Source organism: Sylvia atricapilla, chromosome 4 (assembly GCF_009819655.1).
Source record: "Sylvia atricapilla isolate bSylAtr1 chromosome 4, bSylAtr1.pri, whole genome shotgun sequence".
Classification (NCBI taxonomy): domain Eukaryota; kingdom Metazoa; phylum Chordata; class Aves; order Passeriformes; family Sylviidae; genus Sylvia; species Sylvia atricapilla.
In genome coordinates, this window is record NC_089143.1 from 44,756,678 (window position 1) to 44,783,694 (window position 27,017).

A 27,017-nucleotide genomic window follows, 5' to 3' on the forward strand; every position below is an offset into this window, starting at 1 on the left:
ATTTCTCCAACTAAGCTTTTAGATACTAGCCCTCAGAACTGACCATCTTTGAAAAGATGATAAATAGCAAGCCAAAACTTACAAAAATCTGATATTTAATTCGAAAATTCTTCACCTTTCATAATTTAAATGTCAGGAAAAAAATATCATAACAAAGGGAGACATATAAAATCAAGACCTGATAGCTTTCTAGATAAACCTTTTGGTAAGTAATTAAATCTCAAGTTAATTTTTGAGAAAATTTTTCATTAAATTTTCATCAATTTCAAGCTATTTTCTGATAATACCTTTTTGATAAAGGTATTTCAGCAATACTAAAATCCACCATTTCCTCAAGAGCAAAATTAGAAACCCACCAGTAGCATTCCTTCCATTAGATCCTTTCTGCTAATGGCAGAGGCCAGGGATATCTCTGCTCTTAAAATAAAACTACAGTATTAAAAATAATAATTAAAAAAACAAACCAACAAACAAAAAAAAAGCCACCAAAATGTCCATTCCATTAATCAGATCACTACTCTACAATTTTTATTTTGATTACCCACAAACATAACAATTAAAAGTGATGGACTTTTTTTTTCAATATACATATAAAGTGATTATCTAAAAATACGATTAAAACAGCCTCATCCACATGTTTTTCTATACAAAATCAGCTGTTACAGATCTTTTTTTGAGACGTAAACTGCAACAAAAAAGACTATCTGAAAGTCTTCATGGCCAGACTGGAGATTACTGAAAAGAGAAGGCCACTTTTAGCCATGTAATACCCTTCTATAATTATGTAATAATTTTCAGCAAATCTTTCCTCACCTCCTCTGATGACTGATTAGATGGTGAGGCAGAATACTGTAAAGAGATCCAGCTTTTACAAGTTATTCTGCCAAGTAATAGCAAAGAGCTAGAAATTACTGTCATTGCAAGTTCAGTTTAATTTATTGCACTCACTGTGTTAGACCAATCACAGGAATTCTTTACTACCGGCTATTTTCCCTTGGGAATCACACAATATATTTTCTAATTTACAGCTTCATGCCCACTTATAGGAATATACCTACATGATTCCTCCTTTCCATCACATATCCCTTCTTACAAGGACCTCATATTGCCCATGAAAAGACAAATGTTCTTATTTGAAGTTATCCTCTAGATCCATCCACAAGCAGTTTTAACCTGAGTAAATTCACCTCACTGATAAAAAAAGTCCAACCATTTCCAGTCTCTTCTATTAATTTTCAACTTCTTGCTCCCTCCTTATACAGGCAGAAGGATTCATGCTGCACAATGGATTGGATCAGGAAATTGATTCAGCAGAAGTAAAGGTGCATTTTACCCTCCATCAGTTTCAAGTATGAACAGCTGTCCTGGCAAAAGAGAGGGACAAGCAGGATCAGGAGCTGAGGATGTTTGCCCTCTGGGGGAACCAGAAAACCCAAACTGTTTCAGTTTCCTTCAGTTTACATTTATAAACTGAAGCAGTTTATATCAGGTTAAAATTCAAATGAACTGCATGTCTGAAGCAAGAAGTGAGAGGCATCTTTACATACATCCATAGCATAGCTGGTAAAATTAAGTTTTGTAGCTATTAATGGGCTTCTGCAAAGCACAAGGCTATTCAAAGTTTTCCAGTGACACTTGGTTTACACATTTTTACAGCAGCTGTCTGAATGCTTTTCAGTAAGGTGAAGGACGGTATTATTCCTAAATGGGAACTGACAGTCTTGCAGGATATTTATAAAGATGCTCCTTCTAATCTGTAGTGTATAATTTACAGGTCATTTCCCCCTAGCTGAGCTGTGTAATCAGCAAGCAAGTATTATTGAATTATCACAGTAGCACACCGTGTCAGAGGCTTTTTTGGATGGGTTAGTGGTGCAGTAGACTAGAGGTCCATTCGACAGAGCTTATTTGAAAGGACCGTGCCAGCACCTCTGCAAAGCAATTCTGTTCACTTGGCCAACAGCAATGTTTTACACTAAAAAGCTGGTACAATTTTCCATTATTCAGACTAAACCAAGCCTATTCAGATTAAAACAAGCCTTCCAAGTATAAAAATAATTAGAACATAGTTAGCAATTAAACGCCATGTAGTAGAGGAGTAAATGCTGACATTATAAATTTGCTTTTATCATATAATTTGTCAGATTTTAGTGCTTTCTTCAATAAATTGAACTACCACAAATTACATAAACATTCAAGATGGTCTGAATAGCTGCCTTTGTCAACCAAATTCTCTGAATGGCAAACTAAAATGAAATCACATGCGTTTACAGCGAAAGGGTGTATATAACCAATCTGAATTGTATCAAAGGAAACAAAATATTTATAAATACCAAAGTGTGGCTCCTAATTATCTACCACATGGTTTTGACTGCAAAATATATACATATTCAAGACTTTCTGAAAAGGATTTCACTTATATTTCTACAGAAGCACTGTAACTACCAAAAAGGATAAGGTAAATAAACAGAGCCTACTAGCAAATATATAGAGACCAAAATAAGGCGATAAGAGCCTCTAAGAGAACCAGTAAAAATGACTTCAGTAGGGTTATTCTGGATTCACTCTGGGATTTCAATGGGGTTTCCACTGAGAAGAAAATCAGTTCTATTTGATTACTAGGACCCTTTATAATCTGGCCCCAGAAGACTTTGTATTTTATTGATAGAGTTTGATGTTAGTTTTGAAATTGCAGCAGGAAATAGCCAGTGAAATATGTCAGAATGGTATGGCCCGGTACCATTCTCTGAACAGAATACCTTCTCATGAGTATTTTTTTCCTACATATCAAAATATAGGGAAGAGCATACAGAGCTGCATAATTTCAAGTTGTAACTGATATGCCATCAAAAGTTACCAGTCTTAATTTAAGAACAGTTTCTGTCAGATAGTCTTAATTTTTCTAGATCCCAGACACTTATACCAGAAAGAACAAAAGACAGTTTGGGCAAAAATCAAAATAATGAAAAAAAAAAAAAAACCAAATTAACATTTTCTTTAGCTCTGTATCTTTACAGACAAACCACTTTATTCCTCTGTTTTCAAATGAATTTGTGACCTTGCACAAAGATATGCCCTCCCCCCTGCTCTGCAAACAGTTTCATTGAATCCCCTTTTTTTGAGATGTCTCAAGCAACTGCTGTGTCAGAAGCAAGGGAGGTAACTCTTCTGTAAAAAGTACAATAACATCCAGATAACAAAAGGACAAGGCAGGGCTCTCTAGCACAGCCAGTTAATGCACATCCCCAGCTACATAATACAAATCTGGGCTCTGACTACCCATTCAGCAATGTGCAGCTTTGAAGATAGGAACATGCTTGTCAATCGCTCATTACACGTGTAGGTGGGATAACCCACACACAGTGACTAGGACAGACAAGGTATAAATTAGGCTACAAGAACATGCTATATTTAGGATACTTATCTTTGAGAAATGAAGTTAGGGAGTCATAAGCTTGAGAATGTTTGGGTTATTTAGGCACATCACAGTTAATCTGCTCCAAAAATAACCTTCACAGAGCTCAGTGTGAAAAACAGGTTATTTCAAGCTAGCTAGCTAGCTTGCCCAATCAATTTGAAACTTCCTTAACTGGAAAAAAACCTTAACTAGAGAACTCTGTTTTTGAACTCCATACCAGCTTCCTGAGATAAAACCAGAAAAATCACACCAAGAAAAATACATTTGTCTCCCCACCCCCTGACTTTTTCGTAGAAATACATCTCCATCCTCAACAGTCTTGTACTGTTTCATTCACACAGTGAACTGTGTACATAGTAAGTACTCACAGGAAAACAATCTGCAAAAATTTTAAAAAGACAGACTTTACTACATGTTTCCATAAATGTTAAAAACAATTCACAATCACAAATAAGTTGACCTTAAAGTTTTGAACCACATACTGAAACTCTTAACAATTTTTAATAAAATTCTACTTACTGAAATTTTTATGCTCCTTTTACCAAAAGTCTTGTTTGATAGTCAGCTGCTTAAAGTTGGGAGAAGAGAAGGAAATCAAGGAAAGGAGGTAAGTGGTCTGTGTGGATGAATTAAGAGCTCCTAAGAAGTCTGGAACATGAAGACACAGAAGCATGGAAAGGTGACCCAAGGGGAATATGGAAAAAGTGCCTGAGGATGCAGAGAAAGGATTAGGAAAGCTGGAGCTGAAGAAGAGCTTCAACAGCAAAAGAAAGATCACCAAAAATGCATGCTCACTGGGGATGGGGACCAGGTGGCAAAATACATTAAAGACATCGCAGTACTCAATCACGGAATCACGGCATAGCGAGGGTTGGAAGGAACCTCTGGAGATAACTAGTCCAATCCCATTCTTGACTGGAACTGTCTTTGCAAAAACAATTAATGCTAGTCTGTGTCTTGCTGCAGAGCAATTTTTCCTCAGAACATACTTCTTGTAGAAAAATTAGAATATAGTACAGAAAGATCAGGTTTGTAGTAGTCTGCCTGCCCAAGCCATTCACACGCAGAGCCAGAAGCTCATCTCCCTTCCAATTTTTACATTAAGATTGAACCATGAGTGTCAGATTGGATGAGGGTTATTAAGACCAGTATGCCACATGAGGTCTAGACTGACTGGCTGACTGACTGACTTCCTATCACCAAGAATTATCAGAAGCAGCAGTTCCACACCAGTCAAATTCTAGAAATAAGATTTAGAGAAACACCTTAGGAAGATCTACCAGTAATTATTGTCTCTTCTTACCACCCTTTAACCTTGCACTGATGTGTCTTCCTAATCAGGTATTTATACCATGCTCCTTTTCACACTGTATTTGCACTTAAACCAGAATGAATCAGAAAAACCCAAACTGAATGACTGAATTAAAACTAAAATCTTCAGCCACAAGTAGACTTTATGACACCAAACCAACTTCAGCAAGTTGAAAAGAAAAAAAAAACAAGATTCATTTGGTAGAACTTCTGTTTTAAAAACTGACATGATACATCTGGCCTCTCATTTTGGCCCTTTCCAACTTTTTATTAACCTCAAGGTTAATTACAACATTAAGTCCCCAAATGGGAAATAGTTTTCAAAGCCCGCTCTTCCCCTTAGCATTAATGTTTTCAATGGCAGCTAGAAATTATTTTAATGCATGAAAGACCTGTTGCAGCATAATTATCATAGTGCATAGATGTATGTCCCAAAAGCAAGAAGGCAAAATATTTATTTTCTGTTATTAACATGGAGAACAGGACAGAAAGACTGAAGAGGACAAATGTGTCTCAATATACTTAATTCCTTCTGCTACAGAGTTTTGGTCTCACAGATGTGAGAACCTTGTATCAGATCCACTAGATGGTGCAATCCATCTTCTCCATTAAAATCACTTGAAGTTTATACACAAGAAGTTAATTTTTAACGAGGAAGAAGTCAATTTTAATGCTAATCAAGGAAAGGTTTATTATTGGAAGAACAAGGCACCAAACAGAATATCAGAGTTCAAGAAAGATCTAGGCTTTGAAAGTCACCTATGTTAGCAGTCAACATCCCCATTTTCCAGACAACATGATTTAATCCATTTTCAGAGTATATAAACATAATTTTTATCAAAGGAAAAAAGGAATCACAACAGCCATCTTTAAATTATTTAACATTAACAGGGAAGTAATCAACCAAATAGAAGGTCAGGAGATTTACTGACTGATAAGAATGGCTTTCAGAGGCAAGGTAGTATTCAAAACAATCCAAGATTAGTCTCGATACTTCAGAGATAAAATAGCACTCACTAAGTCTAGAATCCATTTTGTATCTCCCTCATTATCCATAACCTTGACCTAAAACTGGTTAGGCTTTTCACTTCTAATTCCCAGTCTTGGTAAGGGATTAACTCCAGATACAGAAATAGAAAAAATTACTGCCAGGTGAGGTGAACTACCTCAGGACAGACTACAGCCCTGATCTGGATCACAGCCAGATTTTACTTCAACCTTCACCATTTTCCCAAGTGTTTGAGGTCTGCCAAATCATTGAAAAAGACTCTACATTGCTTATTACTTTCTTGGTGACTGTTTACCAAGAAGAACTGTGTGTGCTACTGAAACAAGTTGTGGACAAGAAAGCAGGGTATGGTGTTTCACTGTCCTCCAGAAAATGGAACAGCTGCAATGCTTTGTGCTTGGTAGGCTTTGTGAGAATTAGGAGAAGTAATTTTTTAGTTTGCTTCTGGAAGTTTTCTGTGGATTTTTACTCTCAGCTGTTACTACATTTTCTCCTCAAAAGAGGTGTTTTATTAGGAACAGGGAATTGTTACAGGGCCCTGAACAATTAGGAATTGTTCGCAGCAATGAAGACTGTTAATTCATAAAATCACAGAAGCATACGGTGACCTGGGTTGAAAGATCATCTAGTTCTACTACACCAGGTTGCTCAAAGTCCCACCCAACCTGGCCTTGAACTTTTTCAGGGAGGGGGAACTGACATAATTAACATATTCTGTAACAGTTGGAAATGTAGCTTTTTGCAGCCTAACAAAAAAAAATTATAATTCACTAACATTGGTGACTTGCTTTGCAAAGGATAAACCCTAAAATACAAAGAAAAGTGGATTTTTTTTTCTTAAAAGTAACATAAATTGCACTCTAATACATTAGAAAACTGATACTAAACTCTACTTTAGGAAAATAACTCTATCCAAATATGATAAGGAACTACAAAACAATGGCAACTTTGCAAAGACTAGCCTAATATTTCTTGAGTAAGAATTTTTCTTGTGGCCATCTTCCTTTAGAAAAATTTTCATTTAGAAAAAAAAAAAAAAGCCCATGGAAACATGTCTGCCATGATGGAATGTCTAAAATGTCACTGCTTTTTTGATGATATGTGAGTCTAGAACAACACAAACATTTTGGTTCTTCATTACACTTAAGAATTTTAAAGATTTTCAGAAACACCTATATGTTGTTTAAGAAAGCATACAGAATGAAAAGATGGAAAGTTTGTCTAGAAATGAATGGAATTGCAGGGAAGGCACTACTAACAATCCAACTGATACATCTTTACACAGAGATCTTCCATAATACTCTTTGCCATGACTCTTTTGTGCCATCCTTGCAGACATCACTGACCTTATGGAGCGCAGGAGCCATTACTGGCACCAAAAATCCATTGTAAATATAATTCACAAGCTGGGTGCGGATCAAGGGATGTGCCACCTAAGAGGGTGGGGGAGAGACAAGACACAGAATAGTTCCTGTGAGATTTAAAAGACATGTCACAGAATGCTATTATTCACTACCAAAACCCTTTCCATTTTTATAAGACATTCATTCACCCTTCTCAACAGCATATGATATGATTTGGGTTCTTAACAACTGGTTCTTCTACAAAGAAGTACACACACCATCTTTAATTACAGAAAGTCTGCCAAACTTAGAGACATGGCTTTTCAATCTTCCTGCATGCTGACAAAGATGAATGGGTGGACAGAAAAGTGTATATAGCCATGTATCAAAGCAAGATCTGAAATTCTAAATTCAGCTCCTGCAACCTTGTTGGGGTCACCTGAAGGTGGATTTGCCATTGTTAACTTGTCCTTCTACAATAAAGAAAAGCAGAACAGCTGCTTTCCTGTAGTTCAAGAGTAGGTAAACCAAAGCACTCTCTAGCTATGGGGTAAGAATACACTGTTCACGTGCCCTTTTCCCAGCCACTGTAAAACAAAGAGAAATTACAACAAAACCTGCAAAATTCATTCAATGGGATGGTTGAGAGCTTTAAAAAAACCAAGCAAACAACCCCCCCCCCCCAAATATTATTATAACTCAAAAATTTACTTTTATAATTAAACATTAATTTTGTCTTTACAACAAAAACACATCAATTCATGTATATAAAAGCAAATAGAATTACATTCAGAAGCTTTCAATGCCAATATATTATGTTTCAAGTTCACAGAGACTGGAGTGGCACAGCCTATACATAGCATCCAACAGATTCTCCAACCTGCAGTTCTTACCAGACTTCCTTTAACTTGTAAATCTTCGTTTGGTAAAAGGAAGAAAAAGAGTGGCCCTTCCTATGCTGTGTCCCAGGGGAAAAGTAGTAAATGGCAAGAGATCTTAGCTACACTGCTCCTTTTTAATGTCTGGTCGAAGTTTTTGGGTGAACACAGAGCAGTCCATGTGCAAAGCAAAAATTCCTACAGTAATTGAGCTTTCAAGTCAGCCAAAGACTATACAGACACAATCAAGCAGCAGTCAGAAATTGCTCTTTCTGCTTGTCAGCTTATTTGCTTAACCATTTGCATCTATTTGAACTGTGTTTTTAAAATAATTCGTTCTTTAATATTTCTGCAGTGCCCTTTATATAATCTTTTTACAATAAAGGTATCAATTATGATCTCCTGCAGTCATAGATCTGTAGAATAACTCTGATCAGACACCAAAATTAATATTGTCTCCTCTTCATGTTTAAACATGCATGCTAAAATCTTGTATAGTGCATTTGAACAATGACAGTTACTATTATTTTTGCTTGTTCAAGGCTTTAATAGTCAATCAGTTCCTTTGCTGTATTTTGCATGCATTGCACTGAAACATATCTTTTATTTAACAGTAAATGTGACTAAATTTTCAATCCTATCCAGCACATTTCTTCAAATAACACAAATCCACAGTTTCTGTAGAATTTATATCCTGTTTTAATGAAATAGTGGATTTGGGTTCTATTGAGTATTCAAGCCTTAAAAATAATATATAAAGACAAGAGTTTCATTTGACATTTAAACTGGAACAAAATATTAAGGGATCGAAGCACTGAAAAAGAGTCCTGGAAGAACAGAACAGATTCAAAACAGGACAATCTAAAATGAATTTCTACTTCGAGGAGGGGACTGAAATAATTCTGCTTGAAAGGCTTTCTTTATGTTGTACTCACCAACAGGCAAACAGACTATTTTAACTATTTTATTTTGTACACTGTTATGAGAGCTTAAACAAATACTGATATAAACCCATTTACATTTTCCCACATGTAAAGGCATTCAATTTACTTCTAGGATCAGCAATGGTATTAAAATGCAATACACTTTATTTATTTATTAAAGATTTGTTTTACCTTTTAAAAGAAAATGCTCTGAATTACGTAATGCAATATCAATCTTTTGTTTGAAATATTTGGCACATGAAAACCACAAATATATTAGTTCATCCTTACAACCAGGACAAACAGCACAAGGCATTCATTTTATAAGCAGCTTGTTTTAGTCTAACTTTAATAGTTCATGCCATTAACAAAAATAAATAAACTCTGTAACTCACAAACTTCTGGAGGAGATACAACTTACTACTACTTCTAAAGAACAGGCTAACTCCATTCAGTTACCTGTATCACAGCATTGCAAAATTCAAGGGAATTCATGAATTGTACAAGGGCTGGTGACAAAAGCCAGTCATCTTTCATCAGACAATGCCATTCTTCTCCTTTTTCTTCCAGCTTTGTAGGCAAAGATGAATAGAGGCCACTTAGTCCTGTTGCTAGCACCTGTATTTCAGAAACAGAAGAAGAAATGTTAACTTTGCAGTTGCATCTGCTTGAATGGCAGTACCACAAATGGTTTCTTCTATTGGTTTTAGTAACATAAGATAATGTTAAGATTGGTTTAATTTCCTTTCAAAAAAGTCCTGTGGCAGAGAGACAAATATTTAAAGAGCCTTGCATATAATATGCTTCTTTCAAGATCTAGTATTTAGGAGAAAGTGATGGAGAAAATCAGGTTGTCTTTTTATTTTTAATCCAAAGTTATAATTTCTTTTTAAATTTTTCCAAACTTATTTTGCGCTTTCCTTCAGTCCCTTTTAGAAACAGCCATCATTGCCATTATTGACAGCTTGTCTTTTGTTGGTGATTCAAATGTCACTGCTCAAACACATATGAAGCCATTTCACACAGAAACACGAAACATCAGAAATGGAGAGGCAAAGGGCTCCATCAACAAAAATTAAGTTCAGCCTCCCTTAGACCACACTTCGATTGCCAGGCAATTTAAACTCAGCTGAATCCACTTTAAAAAAAGTAAAATTAACTGTTCATAATTTCCATTTTTCCTTACCTATTTATTTGAAAGCGGGAAGTAAAAAAAAAAAGGTCTGAAATTCTTTATTATTTAAACAATGTTTCCAGTAATATTAAGACATACAGGTGATTTAGCTACAATGTATCACCAAAGAACAAGAGAGCATTTTTAGTTATAATTTAGAAAGCATATATCCAACAAAGTTTTTAAATTTTGCTGAATGTATCTAAAGCATAGTATTCTCAAGTGCAGTTTTTAATTATTAAAGTTATTTGAAGCCAGAAACCTTCTAAATATTACTTAGTACTCTTATACTTCTGAAATTATTTCATAAAACTTCACAATAATTTTTTAAAATGATTCTCATTTTAATGGGAACATTGTAACTTGGCCCAACGAAAATATTTTTAATTTTCATTTAACAGACTCTTCTAAGAATATTTCCTCTTACAACTGGCTAGTTGGCCTCCACAAGGCTAGACTGTCAAAGCTCAGACTAAACACAGCTCTTATCTACTAGAAAACACTGGAAAACAAACAGTTGAAAATGTCCAGATCAAAGATCAGGGGTTCACAGAAGGTGATCAGGTTTTGAGCATACACAGGCACAAGCAATTGTAACTATAACCCATACAGTCAGACAAAGGCTGTCTTTCTGAATACCTTTTTATTCCTAATTCATGTAATTTTGAAGATGGATTTATTCTGGCATAGGTAAGTAAGGCAAACATTAAAGGGGAGGGGAGAATACTGTGGAAATTGTCTGTTTTAGTACAGTGACACATACACAGGTTTATACACACAGATAAAGGACAAAGCTGGACATATCTTAAAAAATTGAGAAGCTAAAGCTACTGAGGAAAACTTCATTTTGTACAATCCCATTCTTCTACAACCAGAATCTCTTTGGGGTTTTTTCTTTCTCACAGTAGAAGAGCTCAGAAAAAAGATCTTTTAGAACTCCCTATACATAACCCCCACAAACACTCTCACAAACTCAGGCTTCCAGCTATGAGAGAATTTGACAATTGTGTGTCTTGTGAACTTCTAATTAATGCACACTTGATTTTCCATTGTCTGCTTGAAATTTAGTTCCTATTTATCAACACCAATGTACCCTATCAGTATGCAATCTGATTCTCAGAGCTGTGTCCCATCCACATTTCTCCTTCATAAGGGTATTAGCCCCTTAAACACAAGAGGCTGACCTTGAACAAAACATACTACTCTCCACTAAAAGGAGCAGTGAACTCACAATCAGTCAATGTCTTGAATTCTTTAGTTTGTCAGACTTACTGAAGTAAGAAGTGACAGATGCAGCTGCTAAAATCTGCAAAGTTCAGAAAACTCCTATTTTTTGCTATGAAGTACAACACAAATGGAATTATGTTTCTTAACCACTGAGACAGAGTAGCCACAGGAAGCGATTTCATCTCTTTAGATAAAAAAAACTATTTTAAAAAGTTCTTGAAGAGTATGGTATAAATAGGGTTACCATCTGAAATTACCAGCAGAGTTTTAATGAGTAATGAAACATTAATGAAGGAAATGAATGCATTCACTTTCTGAAAAAGCAAGATAGGTTTTATTTTTTGCTTTACACAAAGCAGTGTCCTTTAAAACTTCTTCTAGCATTTGTCATATCAGCCCTACATGCTCATCTACTTTTACAAGCATCTCCAGCAGTTTCTTTCTCACCATTGAGTCATGAGTCTCTCTACAAACCAGTATCTTTGATTTATTTACTTGCTCTCACAGAAGACACTGACTACATGATTTGCAATCCCAGTGATTATAATGTGCTGTTAATGCATAATCAATTGCTATCTGGACAATTGCTTCCTTTTAATAATTCTCTCTCCTCCCACATCCATAGTCTTTCTATCTCTATGCAGCCACAATTTTTCAAGGGCACTGCAGAGCCATCCCTCCTCCGGCTATAACAGTTGTTTTCCACAGCTGCGAGGCATTTACAAAGTTTTGTGAGGGACTATGAGATGTTATCCTGCTCAAAATTCTTTAGAAACTTTACTTTTCCTATTCTAACGCTGAACAGACAGTATCTTCAACCATATCCAGAAAACTTCCATATCAAAACGTGGTAAAAACTATTTGGTGTAAAATCAGAAAACTTTACCGAATAGTTTGCCCACACATTCCATGTTAAAAAACCGCTTGTTAGTGATGTATCCCACAGCAAACTATCTCCTTCCTTAAAGTTTTTCACCTACAGTTTTGATGACTGTGGATCTACAGACAATCCAGTTTTTAAAATAGCTGCTAACTAAAGTTATGCCAAAAAACAGTATCAAGAAAACCTTCAGGTTCACATTGGTACAGATTAACACTGATCTGGGTACACAAGGCAGCAGATTTACAGCAAGACCCCACCCCAGGGGATGCCCATATTATTCAATAAGGCATGATGCAGAAAACCCTCAATGCCAACCCCCTCAATGCCCCCAAAACAGAGACAATATCAACACAGTGACACCCAAAATATCTCTTTTATCATATCACCACAGGACTGCATTAACTGTTTTGCAGAGTACCTGAGGCAACATTTGCTCTGATTTCAGTGATACACAGCAATGTCACTGACACCTACAAAATCCTCCATCAGAACAAAATCTGTTTTTCAGCTCATCACAACTGAAAATCAAAAAAGATATTGTGCTAGTAAGCTAAATATATGGCATTACAATAAAGTCTTATTATAGACTTAGGCCAACCTCATTACTCTTCAGGAAAGTCTGATTTTAGCACATTTTGACAAGAGGCCTTCCTAATTGGAATGACTGTTGATCATTGCTCCCTGCTGCTGCAAGCTGGCTTTTATCTTCAGTGTAATAAGGCTGGTTATTTTTTTTAATTAATTGGAAAATGTAATAATGGAAGTTATAGCATGGATCTAATAATGGTATCTGTCTTAGGGATGATTCGAAAATCAGTATCATATTCTTTCGCAGTATCTATTAAACAAGGTTAACTGGAGTCTCAAATTAATGCAGTATTTACAACAAACAAAAGAAACCATTTAGAAGTCCTGTTGTTGAATTTTTAGGTCTCCCCTACCCTGCAAATGTGGCTCTACCCTACTGCTCAAAGCAGTCTCAGAATAAATGGACACCTAAGGCTGGAGCAGCTTCTAGTGTCGTGTTCTCTCTTCTACAGCCCTCTGCTTTAGTAGCCATGTAAGACTTTCCTCCACTTCATTTTTCCAGGATTTATTAAATTAAAATGCAAGCCATGCAGAATATAAAAGAAGCCTTCCAAAAACTGACCCACAAGTGCAACTTCTGTACAGAATACTTGGGTTTGAACACGCCCACTGCCGACCTCGGACTATGATAAGGCGTGAAGAAGCAGATGTTGTCATTCCAGTCTGCTTTAGCTTTAAAACTGCAGTAGCACAGCTTTGTTAGTTAAATCAGATTACTTAACAGCAAGGTAAGTAAAGGTTTTCTATTCATGTAGTAAGATCAATTTGCCAGGTGTAACAACACAACAGCACTACCAAGTTTTGTAACAGGGAACAAGGTAGCAAGACGGTGGTTAGCCTGAGGCAGATAAAGAAACAGACAATTTTGTGACAATGAGCAAAATCTCCCTTTCATCTTGCAAAAATTATAACATTTCTGTAACCCTCTCACTATTCTCACTCTTGTTTTTTGAACTGTTGAACTGATGTGAGCACAGTCAGCTCAAGCTCGTGCTGCCACACGGAACAACCACCTCAGGACACCTCATTCCCCTTTCTCACTTCCTTCAGCCCCAGAACCTCAAAGGCACCTCACAGTGAGAGAGAACAGATTTCCCTCCCACTACATTCTGCTATATCTTCCATCAGTTTTCTAATCCAATTCACTGTGTGACTGCAAGAGCACTTGTGCTGGTAAAGAAACAGGAAGCAAGACTGCATTTGGCACTGGGGATGGTTTAAACAGCATTAGCATTTGTGAAATAGGTGTTAGCAGAAACAAATGTGTTACAACGCCTCTTTACCAAAAATGACAGAAAAAGAGGAAAGGATGCAGGAAAGAGAGTTTAGTGCCGATGACCATGTAAAACAAGAACAACTTACTGGGCAAAAATAGGTGTTTTCTGCTATGTGGTTTGCAACAAGGCTATTTTCTGCAGACAGAGACATTATGAAAAGCAGTGCATCCCGAGCCTGTTGGCCTACTGTTCCTTCTCGATGGATGAAGGGGATCAGCAGGGAAAAAATGAGGAAATTGGCAGCTCCTTGGTCCTCACTAGTGTGGAAAAACAGTTCTAAAATGGAGGGATCTTTGGCTATTATAGAGCAGAGCTGGTTCAAGAGGACAACCAACTCTGTTTCCACTGTTGGAGTGGTTGTTCCTGAGCAGGAACTCAGCAACATCATCAAAGGCTTCAAAATAGGCTTGTGATGCAGCAAAGGCTGATGAGACTGGGTAACGAGCATTTCGTACATTTTGAGTTGCTCAATTTTTGTCTCATCGGTGAACTCTCGCCGTAGGCTCCAAAGGAAAAGCTTCTCCATGATGTTTTCTGAAACCACAAACTCCAGAATAGGCCCCATCGAGGCATCTTTTGCTTGCTCCTCAATTAATAAGAAAAGCATGTGCTCCACGTAATTCTGGACAGTGCTGGCCTCATCAGGTGAGATTGCTCCATACTTTGCCTGAGTATTTTTCAAAGGATCATGCTTCTCTAAGATTTTCAGAACCTAAAGAGAAACAAAGATACATCAGCTTTAATGCACTTCAATGCATCATTAAAAGCACGCACCTATCGCGACTAGGAAAAAAATATCAAAATCTTTAACACAAAAAGCATTATGTCTTATTATGTTTTCAAATTTAGGAAGTTTGACAGACAAAACCTGAAAGTTCCATATTTTACATGCACAAGGCAAAAATATAGTGTTGTTGTTCACCTTTTTTAATAAGCACCTAAATTTGTCATTTATCCTATTCCTGAAAACCAGGGGTTCTCTCCCATAGGGATAAACTAGGTTTTCTTAGTGTTCAGAAATTGAATTTCCATGATGTTTGAAACAAGTCTGTCACAAAGGACTGAAATGAAACAGCCTGTTCTCCAGCCAGAGTAATTGTGCTCAGGAATATCAGTATCATAGGATGACTTGCAGTAGTAAGAGTAGTAGCAGCCCACAGTGCTGTTCTTTGCTTGACACCTTTTATGTGATACCAAATAGCCACTGATGCCCCACATACTCTTGCAACTTTCAATATAGTAATAACAGTCATATCAACACTTCTAACCCTGCATTACATTCTGTTGTGCATGCAAACAATACAGCTCACTGTTTGCAAAATACCTCCATTGTCTTTAGCCTTTTTGTGAAGGATAATAGCCACAAAACCATAAAGAAACAGTGGCTGCCCTAACATGACACATCACTGGTTAGGTGAGAAAAGGTGACTCTTGAACAACGGCTCCTGACTCAGGAAACATCTCAGAAACCACCACCATTGTCTGGCTGGTTTCTTGGGAGAGCCAAAGAACAACAATATCAGCAGCACAGAAATCAATTTTATCTAAATTGTAAAGTTATTCGTATTACTGCAGCAAACAAGACCTTATATTATGGTGCTCACAGCAAAACATCTTTGCTTAAAAGCAATTACAAGCCTGATGACATGCAAACAATTTTTAGAATATGCTGAAATGTATAACCTACATTTATCCATAATAAACAAGACTGAATACAGCTTGGCATTGTGCATCTGATTTGCTTTACAAAGGATAGGCCAGACTCACCCAGCACAAGGAAAAGAAGTGCAGAAGTCTGCAACAGGGTGCAAGTCACAATGAATCAATAGGAAAGCCAGTAGGAAGATGCAGGCCTTCAATAAGATATTACCATGTCCTACCACTTCCCATTTAGATGCAAACCCAGATTCCAAGTGTGATTAGTAAAGGCTAACCATACCTTGAAAGGTCAATTACCTTTGCATTTTAAAAGCAGTTCAGTGTCATCTACTACATTCTACATGAAAGACATTTGTTCCTGAGCAACTCAGGGTTATCCCAAAAGAAAGAATGAAGCAAATTTGTATTAATGCAGCTTACTTCAATCAATAAAACTAATTAACATTACCTGTGCCCAGTGTGTTCTAAACACTATCATGCATGTTTCTGGGTCAACACCCTGCAGGCTGGGAGCCTGCCTATTTCTGCTGATACTTGTTCCAGAGGACATTATAAAATTTCCACAGGTCGAGCCAACTAGGTCATGCTGAATTTCTTTTCTAAATCCTCCAGTGAGCTACAGATGTTCAAGCATCATGATGAGATTGATCCTGTCCTGAGCTTTGGTACCCACAGAAATCTGTTAAAAAAAAAACAAAACCAAAAAGGAACACACATATACCAGTGCACGTCAAATTATAGTATCTAACAGAAAAGAATATACTTAAGGAGAACACAAACTTTTCTTTTAATTCAGTTTGAGGATAGAATTTTTAAAGTATTTTATGTGGGATCGTCTTAGACTTTTGCTCATGATAACAGCTTATAATGCTCGAACTTTTGAGATTAGTGACTGAAATAAGGTGCTACTGAAATAAACAAGCCCAACAGAAGCTTATGCAATAAACATTTTATGCATATCACTGCATTTTTAGTTTCTCATTATGACGCTTTTGCCATCTGACCATGTCTCCTCAGAGTTGCTTAGTAACTAACATTGCATAGACTGAACAGGTAAAAAAAAACAGTAGAGGTTTTTGAAAAAAATATTTTCCAGTAAGATATAATTACAAATTCTTGGAAATGTTCTGCCAGAAATCATATCATAAACAGTTGAAAACATCTGTAGAGCACCATATTCACACAGAAGGGCACCTGTACCAATACCAAAGTAAACAAAACCAAACATAAAAGATAAAACCTTCATGGTATCCAGAGCCAAACAAATTGAGATGTCATATTAAAGGACTATGAGAATAGGATCAAACATTGAAACATTCCTTTAATCCATTATTTAATATCCTAGATATCTGAGTATCAAACTAGTTGCACACCTGCGGGGGAAAGTCAAAATGAAACAAAGACTGATACCTTGCAGATATTTGAGAGGCTTAAGAGAACATATTACTCCCTCATGCACCAATACCTAAGTCACACAGCTTCCCTCCCCACAACTTTCTTATAAAGCTTACATTTTTATTCTCCTTTTTGCAAACCAACTAGACATTTAATTTATTTCAGTTTGGGACCATAGTGAAAAAAAGCCCAACCAAAAGCTCCCAACAACAAAGAGAATTTTTTTGTAGCATAAGCTGCCAAGTCCCATAGAGCAATCCTTTGCCAGTGTAGAAGGGATTTCTCTGTGCATATCTTAAAAGATGAAAACCTTTCCTCTGCAGTGGACATCTCTGCTCCCTGTATGTGTGCTCTGTTTATATTATTGAAACTGCTAGCACAGGAAAACATCCAGCCTGTCTCAAAAGTAGCAGTGACTTCTGCCATTTTAAGAATCCAGAAATATAGAGGGTACAACTGCTATGATTTCTGAGGCAAGCAACGAGGTTATGCACCCCCCCTGTGTATATATATATATATATATATATATATACATATATATATACACACATATATTCATATGTTCAAGATTCAATTGCATGATCACCCTCCCCCTCCATCCCAACTCTGCTTCTTTCAGCATTTACAACGCATTTCCTAGGCACTTGCTAAGCACCCTCACACAATACAAGTAACAACCTAGCCCATCCTTTTTGCAGAGAACATATTCCATGTGTGGAGAAGCAAGCATAACCTGCATAAATCCTGCACGCTTTATCTTGTTTTGGGTGACACCATTTCCAGAATGAAGCTGACACTCCACACAAACTACTCTCCAGATTACAAACCACCTGGAACTGGATGCAGCAGAGAGGATTGTGCACAACCAGTAAGAACTAGCTCCTGCTCATTTACTTGAAGACACCTGCCAGTACACTGCTACTTCTTAAAGAGTCCTGTGAAAATGAACTGTACATACTATTTCTACATTACTGATGTTCCTGCAGAGGAAAAATAAAACACAAACACAATCAGAGATCAAAGGAGCAAGTGGATTTGAGAACCCAGCTTGAGAGACCCAGGATCTGGGTGGTTTTATCATAACTTTCTTAAATAGATACCATTATATCTTAAATGCACAACTTCTGGCAATGTGTTTGCAACTCTGAGCACACATTTCTACCAAGAAACACTGGAAAAACATAATGCATGCTTACAAACCATTTTGAGAAAGCCTGCTCTAAATACTTTGCCTAATACCATAGCTAATAATCCAAGGAATATTTAACTGATATATACTTCAAATCACCTGACCACTTCCTGCTGGTTCCTCTTTGCCAGCACTCTCCTACAAACAGAAACTTTTTCCATGTTTCCAGCAGACTCCTCCAGGCAAAAGTGTCCTTCACTTTACAATCCTAATTCACCCTTTTAGCAGATCACTTCTGTGCAGGAAGAAAGCAGCTTTGGAAAAACTAATATGATTGTGTAATTAAAGATGGTATCATACGGTGCGGTAAGAGAACTTAATTAACAAAGCAGAGGCAAGCTCCATTCTGGAATTTATGAGTTCCTTCACTTGACAACTTTGAGGTTGTTTCAATGTAGCCTCTGCATGTTGTTTAAGAATTTAACTAAAAGAAACTGATATTACACATCTACCTATCACATGACAAATTGCATTAGCAGCACAAAATCAGAAACTTCTGATCAGTCTCCAGTACTTAAGATAATAAACAACAGGAAGGGAGACTATGCCTTTCTTCACAAATTCAGATAAAAATCAGTGATGTAAGACTCTCCAGATGCAGGCAAAGCTCAAGGCTGCTACCACACACAGGTGACCCAAACCTATATAACCCATTACCCTCTCCTCTAATCTGTTTTAGTTCTCTGTCCTTCCTGGCCTTTGCAAATTTCTGTCTTCTCCATCTCTATTCTTCATACATCTTTCCTATCACAGCCTCAGATCCTACTCCACAAACATCAAGACAGGATTCCCTCCCTCACCACCAGACAGACCCTATCCTATCTTTCAGCTCTCTAAACAGACTGCTATGGAATAGTTTCATATTGGTGCTTCCAGATTCCTGAAATATTGCCTGCTTCTCCGCAGCTATGAAAAGACCTCAAGTGAAGAGAAATGGTACATATCTTGACTCTCATTCAAAACCCACCAAAATGCCAAGAGGTCCAGAGACAGAACCACTGTTATTTGTGTGCCCAGTAGGAAAGCTCAGTTTCCACAACAACTTTTTAGCTGTCAGTGTTTGTGTAAGAATTTATAACTATCACTATGGCACTGAACATTGAAGTCCTGCCCCTGCTAACAGCCCACTGCCTAGGCAAATGACTGCTACAGCCTCACTTGGAGAACAGACATTTTTCCTACACAAAAATATTCCAAGTCCAGCCTCCACATAAAAAGAGCAGAAACAGCCCTGGTGAAAGAAGCCTTCCAAGACAAGCAGGTGTCCCCCCATCTCCAGCATAAAAACCCCTAAGGTCCTATTTATCCAAGATACTTATGAGCTTCTTGCAATTTCCAAGTCCCAGTTTTGACACACTCAAATGACAATACAGCAAATTCTCAGATACACAAATCACCAAAAACTGCCAGCATTTTGGTTCAAATTGCACCTTTGTCAGCTGAGTCTAGATCAGAACCACAAGGGTTTTCAGTGTTGCCAACTGTAGAAATGTCTATGCTATCAATCATAGAAACCTTTTAGGAAGGTGTCCTCAAGCTGATGTTTCGTGCATCCTGCCTGGTCTATTTATTTTATTTGTTATTACAGACACAAACATCACCCCATTGCTTGGAAAAGATCTTTGGGAATATGTGACCAACAAATTGTAAAACAGCAAATTCATCTCCAGCATTTATGTTCTATAACTAAACCCTGCATCTAGCAATATACGGCACATACACACAATCCCAACACTAAAATCTCTTTAGTGAGAAATAATTAAAAATCATTTGTTCTGTGGTGACAAACAATAACATCTGCAACGTTTCACTCTGAATATTTCTTCCTACTTCACAAAAGTCATCATAAACAGACTATACAGAGCATCAAATAGATGCAGAACAAAAATAGCAAATTTAAATAATTAGTAGAAAACAACTTGTCTGCAGCAAACACTGTTGACAAGGGCTTAGTTCACTTGTCTATAGCCCAGCTATGGGATCAGAAATCTGAGAGTAGTTGAAGAACACAGAAGAACACAGCCGCATTATCCTCACAGCCTCCCAACTACAGCTTTTTTAATAATCACTAATCTAAAATTAACAAGACGGAATTGCAGACTGCATTGTGCAATAATATTTCTAAGTTCAAATCAATTCCCCCAAGGAAGCAAATATTTTCAGTTTCAAAAGTGTCTTGGGATGCTGGGATTTCCTTAGTAATACAAAACACTAATAGATTGTGTAGGCTTCAAAGACTTCAAACTCTGTGATAGTGTTTCAAAAAGCTTTTGACAACTTAAGTGGTCACAGAATGTATCCTAAAAACAGCATCTCTATTTTAAAAAGGTAATTGAATTGGAAGAGAGACTATCTTGTAAGATACATTTCAATCTAACAGCATGCTGTAGTTATAGCAGTAGCAGACAGACTACATTCATTGTAAGCAGATTTTGTTACTGGATTAGGTTTACTTGATTATACTGCAAGACCAAATGTGCAACACTGAATGTAACACCACATCATTCCCTGTGAATTAAATCTCACTCCAATTAAACAAGACAAATAACCTGACCATAATGAGTCCAAAGGTGAGGAAGTAAATTAATTTATAAAATACCAATTCATGGAGGAATAAGTAGAAGTGAACTCAGGGGCCACTAAGAACAAGAGTAACCATTTATTTTAATCAGTTCATGATTAAAATTATACAATAATTCAGCCTTTTTTCTCTGCTAAATCCTGATCAAGTTACTACTCCACCATTTGATAACCCTGACAAGTGTGAATATACCTCTCATGCAGTCCATTTAAAATTCTACTTCCAAAAGCCACTGCTCAGTTTAATACTTTGACTCTGCCATACAGTAACAGAACCTTCTTAGCAGGGAAATCTTTCATATCTTATCTATCAGTTGTTTAACCCTATTACAAGGTCAAGCCCACTTACATAGGCCTTCTAGAGCTGTTTCAGAGTGCTTCAGTGAAACTTGGCCTATTTCCAGTTGAAGGAAAGCAGCAGTCCATAAGACCCAGTGACTGGGCTCACTGGAGGATATCTGCATTCAGTTTTTCTTCGGAAGCCTGGAAGCCATCAGCTCTTTTCACACAGCTGATTTCAGGGCTGAACACCTCAATCAAAAGAAGCACCCATTCTACTGTAAAGTACACTAGGAAGAACAGTCTAGCAGAGAATCCCTTATAAAGTCTTCTCACAGTGGAATGCCTCTTCTCAAAAATTTCACTTTTGCATTTAAAAAAAAAAAAAAAAAAAAAAACAACAAACCAGCACAGAAGTCTGCAGGATTGGGGTTTCCCAGGCAATGCATAACAAAGACAAAAAAAATGCAGCCTAACACAGTAACACAGTAAAGAAGGCATAAAATATGCTGCAAGGCTGTGCAATTTATCAAGGTTGTCTTCTGCTGGGACATTAAGATGCCATGCTCAACCATTCACAAACACAAACAAACCTCGGTTATCAGATGCTTCACAATTTTGCTCTCTACAGGCCAAAGCTTTCTGCCCTGTCAGCCCAGGTACACACAGCAGAGAAGCCTTGACGGCAGTGAAAGAAACAGCACATATCAAAACTTTTTCATGGATCAGTGTATCAAAAAGCAGCCTGAAATTAGACCACTTCAAAGAAGCAGAGGGAAATTATATAGTGTTGCTCATAGCTACGCAATCACACCTCTGCAGTCTCTAAGAAGTGGATAAGGGAAGGCAGGAGAAAATGAGCAGCAATCATTAGCATGCCTCAACTTAGTTTCAACTTAAAAGGGACCTTGTTCAGGATTTGTTTACTTTTGATTGAAAAGAAAGCCTTCTGCATGAATTTGCCAGAATTTCTTTAGGGACTATGATCAGGGAGAGGGTTTAAGTCTTATTAACAATAGTGTTTTAAAGGAATACATCAATCCATTCAAAGAAAAGGATTCATAGCGCTTGTGGCAAAGTTTTGCTGCAAAACCAAAGCCTATGAGGAGCAGTCACATCCCCGCCCTTAATGATCCAATACAATCACCACAAGAGTGCAGAAGAATTATCCATTCTTTACTAGAGAGCAGTAGGTCTGCAGTAGGCAACTGCAAAACAGTGGCTAAAAGTAACTGCATCAAGGAATTCTCATTTTCTTTAAGTCCTACTCACCTTCAGAAGCTCTTCTAGCAAGAAAGCTGAAGCAGATTACTAGCAGAATCATTTAAACTATGTGAAGACCTACCTTCCTTCTTCATTTGTCCTTTCATATGTCAGTGCTGCAGTCCCAATTTCTCCTGTCTTTTGTCTACCTCAAGCAAGCAGCTTTCTTCAATCCAGCTTTTCTACTCAGTATTTGCAAAGATGCTAAGCTTTCCATGTGTAGGTGGGACAAGATATGTTCAACACTGATAAAGCTATCTGCTTAAAAGCCTAACAGAGAACAAGTCACCACAAATCGTAAAGCAATGTAGTTAACCAAAGTATCAATCTGTTCTCATCAAGCAATTTAATCCAACCAGCTAACATGAAAGTAAGACTGTCTTGTGCCTTGTCTCCACAGACTGCCTAACAATCTCTCTCATGAGAGAAACTGCACACAGTATGTTTTATAATGAGACAAAAAACTCTTCCTGTCCCATCTACAGTCAGTCTGCTTCAGTCAAAAACCACAATTCATCTTTTAACAAATGTCTGGGGAGCTGCACTACTCACATATTTATTGTAGATCCACATTAGCTCAACTGGGCTACCCCTAAGCTCTTCATGTGATCTGTATAATCCTATGGTATTATACATTAGGAGGTCCACGTTCCAGCATTAAATAACTGCATGGTTCTCCACACACATGAACAGGCAATTCCCCCACAGCAAACACACAGCAGTGACAGCCCAAAGCCCAGCTGACAGCCCCAGCCCAGCAGTGCTACACTGGCATAAACAGGCTTGCTCCAAGGGCTAGCAACAGGATCAACTCCTGCTGACAGACTATGCACTGGGACACAGGCTAAGCCACATCCCAGGCCCTCAGAGACTCCTGCTGCATGGGTCAGCCAAAATGAAAGAACACAGAGGTCAGTTAGGCAGTATGGTCCAAACTGCACTGATGGATTAAGCTAAAATTACATACAGAGCACCCAGGAAGATAAACAGCTAACCAGCAAAGGTGGTTCATTGAAGGTCATACTACCAAAGTAGAGCAATGACACTGACTGCTCAAGAAAACAGGAATTAAGCAACACAGAATACTTGACAGAGACCTTGACCTGCTCAAGAAAGGCCCGATTTACCTGTTACACCACAGGTATGTTCATCCACCATACTCATTTGCACATAAGCAATCTGGAACTTGAGAGCATACAATTACTGAGGCTATGCTTGCAAAGTCCCAGGAGGAATGAACTACATATTCATATCCCTAGGTCATAATTCTGAAGCTAGAGAAAGAAAAAAAAAAGGTTATTATTTTAACGGTATGACTTGAGTCTTTTTATGAGAGAGAAGGAATATAATAAACCTCTTTCTCTGTTGCATTTTATGTCCTCACATTTAGCCTACTACAGAAGAGCAACAATTCAGTAACAATTTGTGCTTCAAAACACATATTACATTGGTTAAAAACGTAATAAAAAATAGCAGCTAGGGTTCTTAAAATCCAAGATGGATACCTCTCTATTCCCAAGAGCATTCTGGCACAGTATGACTGAGGTGTCCAGTCTGCTACTAGACAACAGGACATTAAAAATGAACTTTAAAAAAAGGCCTTAAAAATAGCAGCTCAGAAAGCTCTCTTCTATCTACACACTAAAGAATGCAGATGTCATTGTACTGAAATCAGCTCAAAGGTTGTAACTTTGCTGGTTCATTCTCACATCACCAATAAAACTGATGACCCCAGAAAAGACTGCTTCCACAGAAAACCGAGTCATAAAAATGTCCAAGGCCCATACAGACAAAAGCATTTAGTGGTTACTGTGTGAGACAGACATTACAAGCAAAACAAACCTCAGTTTATAACTTTGAAATTTGGTGTGGAAACATTTGGAGTACAAAGAGAAACAAAACAACCCCAGAGTGACAGCACAGGTCACTGAGTGAAAGAATCTACTTTCCACTACTTCACATACGGTCAGTTACAAATATCCCATGCTATGTCTAGACTGGTAATTTTTTGCCATAATTCAAGTGAATTATTGCTAAAATTAATTGCCAAAGGCCTCATCTTTACTAAGAATTTGTTCAGGGTTTATTTCAAAATTCATCACTATCCAGGAGTGGCAGGGAGCAACACATCAGAAAACAGACATTTAATAAAACCTACTTTATGCTCTTATGCTAGTGGAAGAAGGAAATCAAAGTGACCCATGCACTCTGAGCATCAATTTTGCTTTCCAAGATAATTCTGACACCTCTGTGACACACAAACCCAGTTCCAACATGCTCTTAATTTAGAGAAACCACACACTTGTTGAAGTTGTGATGTTGAAGTGATGGAATATTTTTTCTTATTTAAATTGTTATGTGAGAAAGGTAAAACAGTTTCTGTAGCTAAAAGTATAAAATAAATTTATAGGAAATTATTAAGTTGCCTTTCTAGAAAGCCCTCCTGACAGGAAGATGAATGAGACCAGCAAAGCAGTAGAAGACTCTATACTCTGAAGATTTAAAACCATTTTTAGAACACTAGCATACAGAACAGGAAATACTACCTTCCCAGGAGAAAGATGGTCTAGAAAAATGTTATCAATATACCTGTAATTATCATATGTAGATTACAGAAAACAAGATTAAGCTATATATTTTACAGCTACAGCAATAATACGTAAGACGATTTTTCAAGTGATTTGTACAACATGTCAAATTACTCATTATAATAAGCATAAGAAGTCCAAGAATAATGTTCTCAAGTGTACAAAGTGACATTAAAGAAGATGTGTGTGCTTTCAGCACTAATCACAGTAAAACGCAAATACACATATATTCTAAACATTCTATGTTTCATTATAGAGAAGCCACAAACTTTTTTTTTTTTTTAATTTCCACACTCTGAGTTGATTCTGCAGATTATAAATACAGTTCAAACATGAGAATCAGCAGTAAAATGCCATTAAGATTACCCTGATTATTTGACCAATAAACAAAGAAACGAAACAGCAATCTTCCCAAGAGGATTGTTGCTAAGTTTGCACTGAGAAAAGAACTTCCACTCTGCAAATGGTACAGCTCTCTTGTTCACATGCACATGATACTTCTCTGTGTGTTTCTCTTTCAAACTAAAATCACCAGAATAGGACAGAATATTCCATAAAATCAAAACTGTTATGTATAGAATGGTTATTGCATAGTTGTTAACATAATGCTTAATCCATAAACATATTTATTTGTCCTCCCAAAACTTCATTTGCAATACAAAGTTCTCTTTTTCCTGGAAAAATAATCAGCTTATAACTCCATCTAAATTTAAGTAGCTGTAACACAGTAAAACCGTTCTATACCTCTCAGTATGTTCATTATAGTACACGGACTACAATAATTGACTAGATAACTTGAATCTGTCATTTATCTTCTGTACAGAGTTACTGAAATTACTCATTTTAGAGATAATCACCACCCAAAGCTACTTACCCACCAAGTCAACATTATTTCCTACACTCTGAAATAACAGCATGTTAGTGACATGATGAACTAATGAACAAAGAGAATGAGCAAAAGCATCTTGTTACACAGCTTCAGGACAACTGTTTCAGTGCATTGCAGGATGGCAAAAGCCCATCACAAATTATTCCTCAAACCTGTCTACTTAATGAGCTACTAAAATCTGAAAGGTTCTTATCTCACCCTATGTACACCTATTGCCTCATATTAAGTAGGCTTTGTGGCAAATTGTTATATTTAGTAGATTGATACTTATAATCATAAATGTATTTTTGTTTGCTTTCTTTCCTTCTTTAAAAGAGTAAAAAGATAGAAACAACATAACTCAGTGAACCAGCATGGTTTGTATCAGACATTTCCAATTTAGCTTGGAGAAAGCTCCAGAAACCAGCAAACTTCCTTTGTCCTAAATTATGTTCAAGTTTGACAAAGAGAAAGCCCCTTGCAAAATTCTTTTTATGATTTGCAATTGTCAAATTTGGGCAAAACCACTGAATAAACATTAGTGTTTAAGATGAGACACACAAATCATTGTATCTCACTGCACACTGAAGAGCAAAGAGGTGGAAGAATAAAAGAGGGAAAAAAATGGCAAAATGAACACTTCCTTACACAATCCTATCCTACCTCTCCAGCTCCCCATTCCCAAGGCACAAAACCCCAGGTATTCATGTCACAGGAAACATTGCTCTCTCTCTCTCTCCCTTTCTCTTCCAACTCAAAGCAGACCAGCAGAAGTTGAAGATTCATGTTATATTAATTCCTATAACAAAGTCAAGAACCTCAATAAAATAACATATCTATGAGCACAGTTCCATGGAAAAACAACCTTGGCCCCTGCAGTGACACTCTGATTTAAAAGTATGAGTACAGATTTGCATGTGGGTGGACTTTGGCAGACCACAGATACCTGTATGTAGGTTAAATTTTTTGCTTTCAATACATATGGTAGTAAACAAGAAAATCCAAAACTGTGTTGGCACTTTCATGATGTTTACTGCATAAAAGGCCAGATCAAAGAAAAATCTACATGTTATTTATATTTCCATTTCTATTTAGTTACGTTGCATTTTATACACGTGGTAGATGTTCTTCCCTTGAAGCTTCTCCAGCTTTCCTAGGAATAAAA

The 27,017-nt window shown here is 37.0% G+C and overlaps 1 protein-coding gene across 2 annotated transcripts in view; it reads right to left on the reverse strand.

The window, feature by feature from the left end:
- FHIP1A (FHF complex subunit HOOK interacting protein 1A) overlaps window positions 1-27,017 on the reverse strand; it is a 65,952-nt gene that overhangs the window by 18,173 nt on the left and 20,762 nt on the right. The window contains exons 2-5 of one of the 2 annotated variants that reach the window (XM_066317725.1): window positions 16,139-16,369; window positions 14,117-14,743; window positions 9,342-9,500; window positions 7,085-7,171 (exon numbers count right to left, since the gene is read on the reverse strand). In XM_066317725.1, coding sequence (XP_066173822.1) covers window positions 7,085-7,171; window positions 9,342-9,500; window positions 14,117-14,743; window positions 16,139-16,240 — 975 coding nt within the window. In that variant the 5' untranslated portion in view covers window positions 16,241-16,369. Of the gene's footprint in view, window positions 1-7,084; window positions 7,172-9,341; window positions 9,501-14,116; window positions 14,744-16,138; window positions 16,379-27,017 lie in introns of those variants that run through there. The other variant, XM_066317726.1, reaches the window with a different exon arrangement.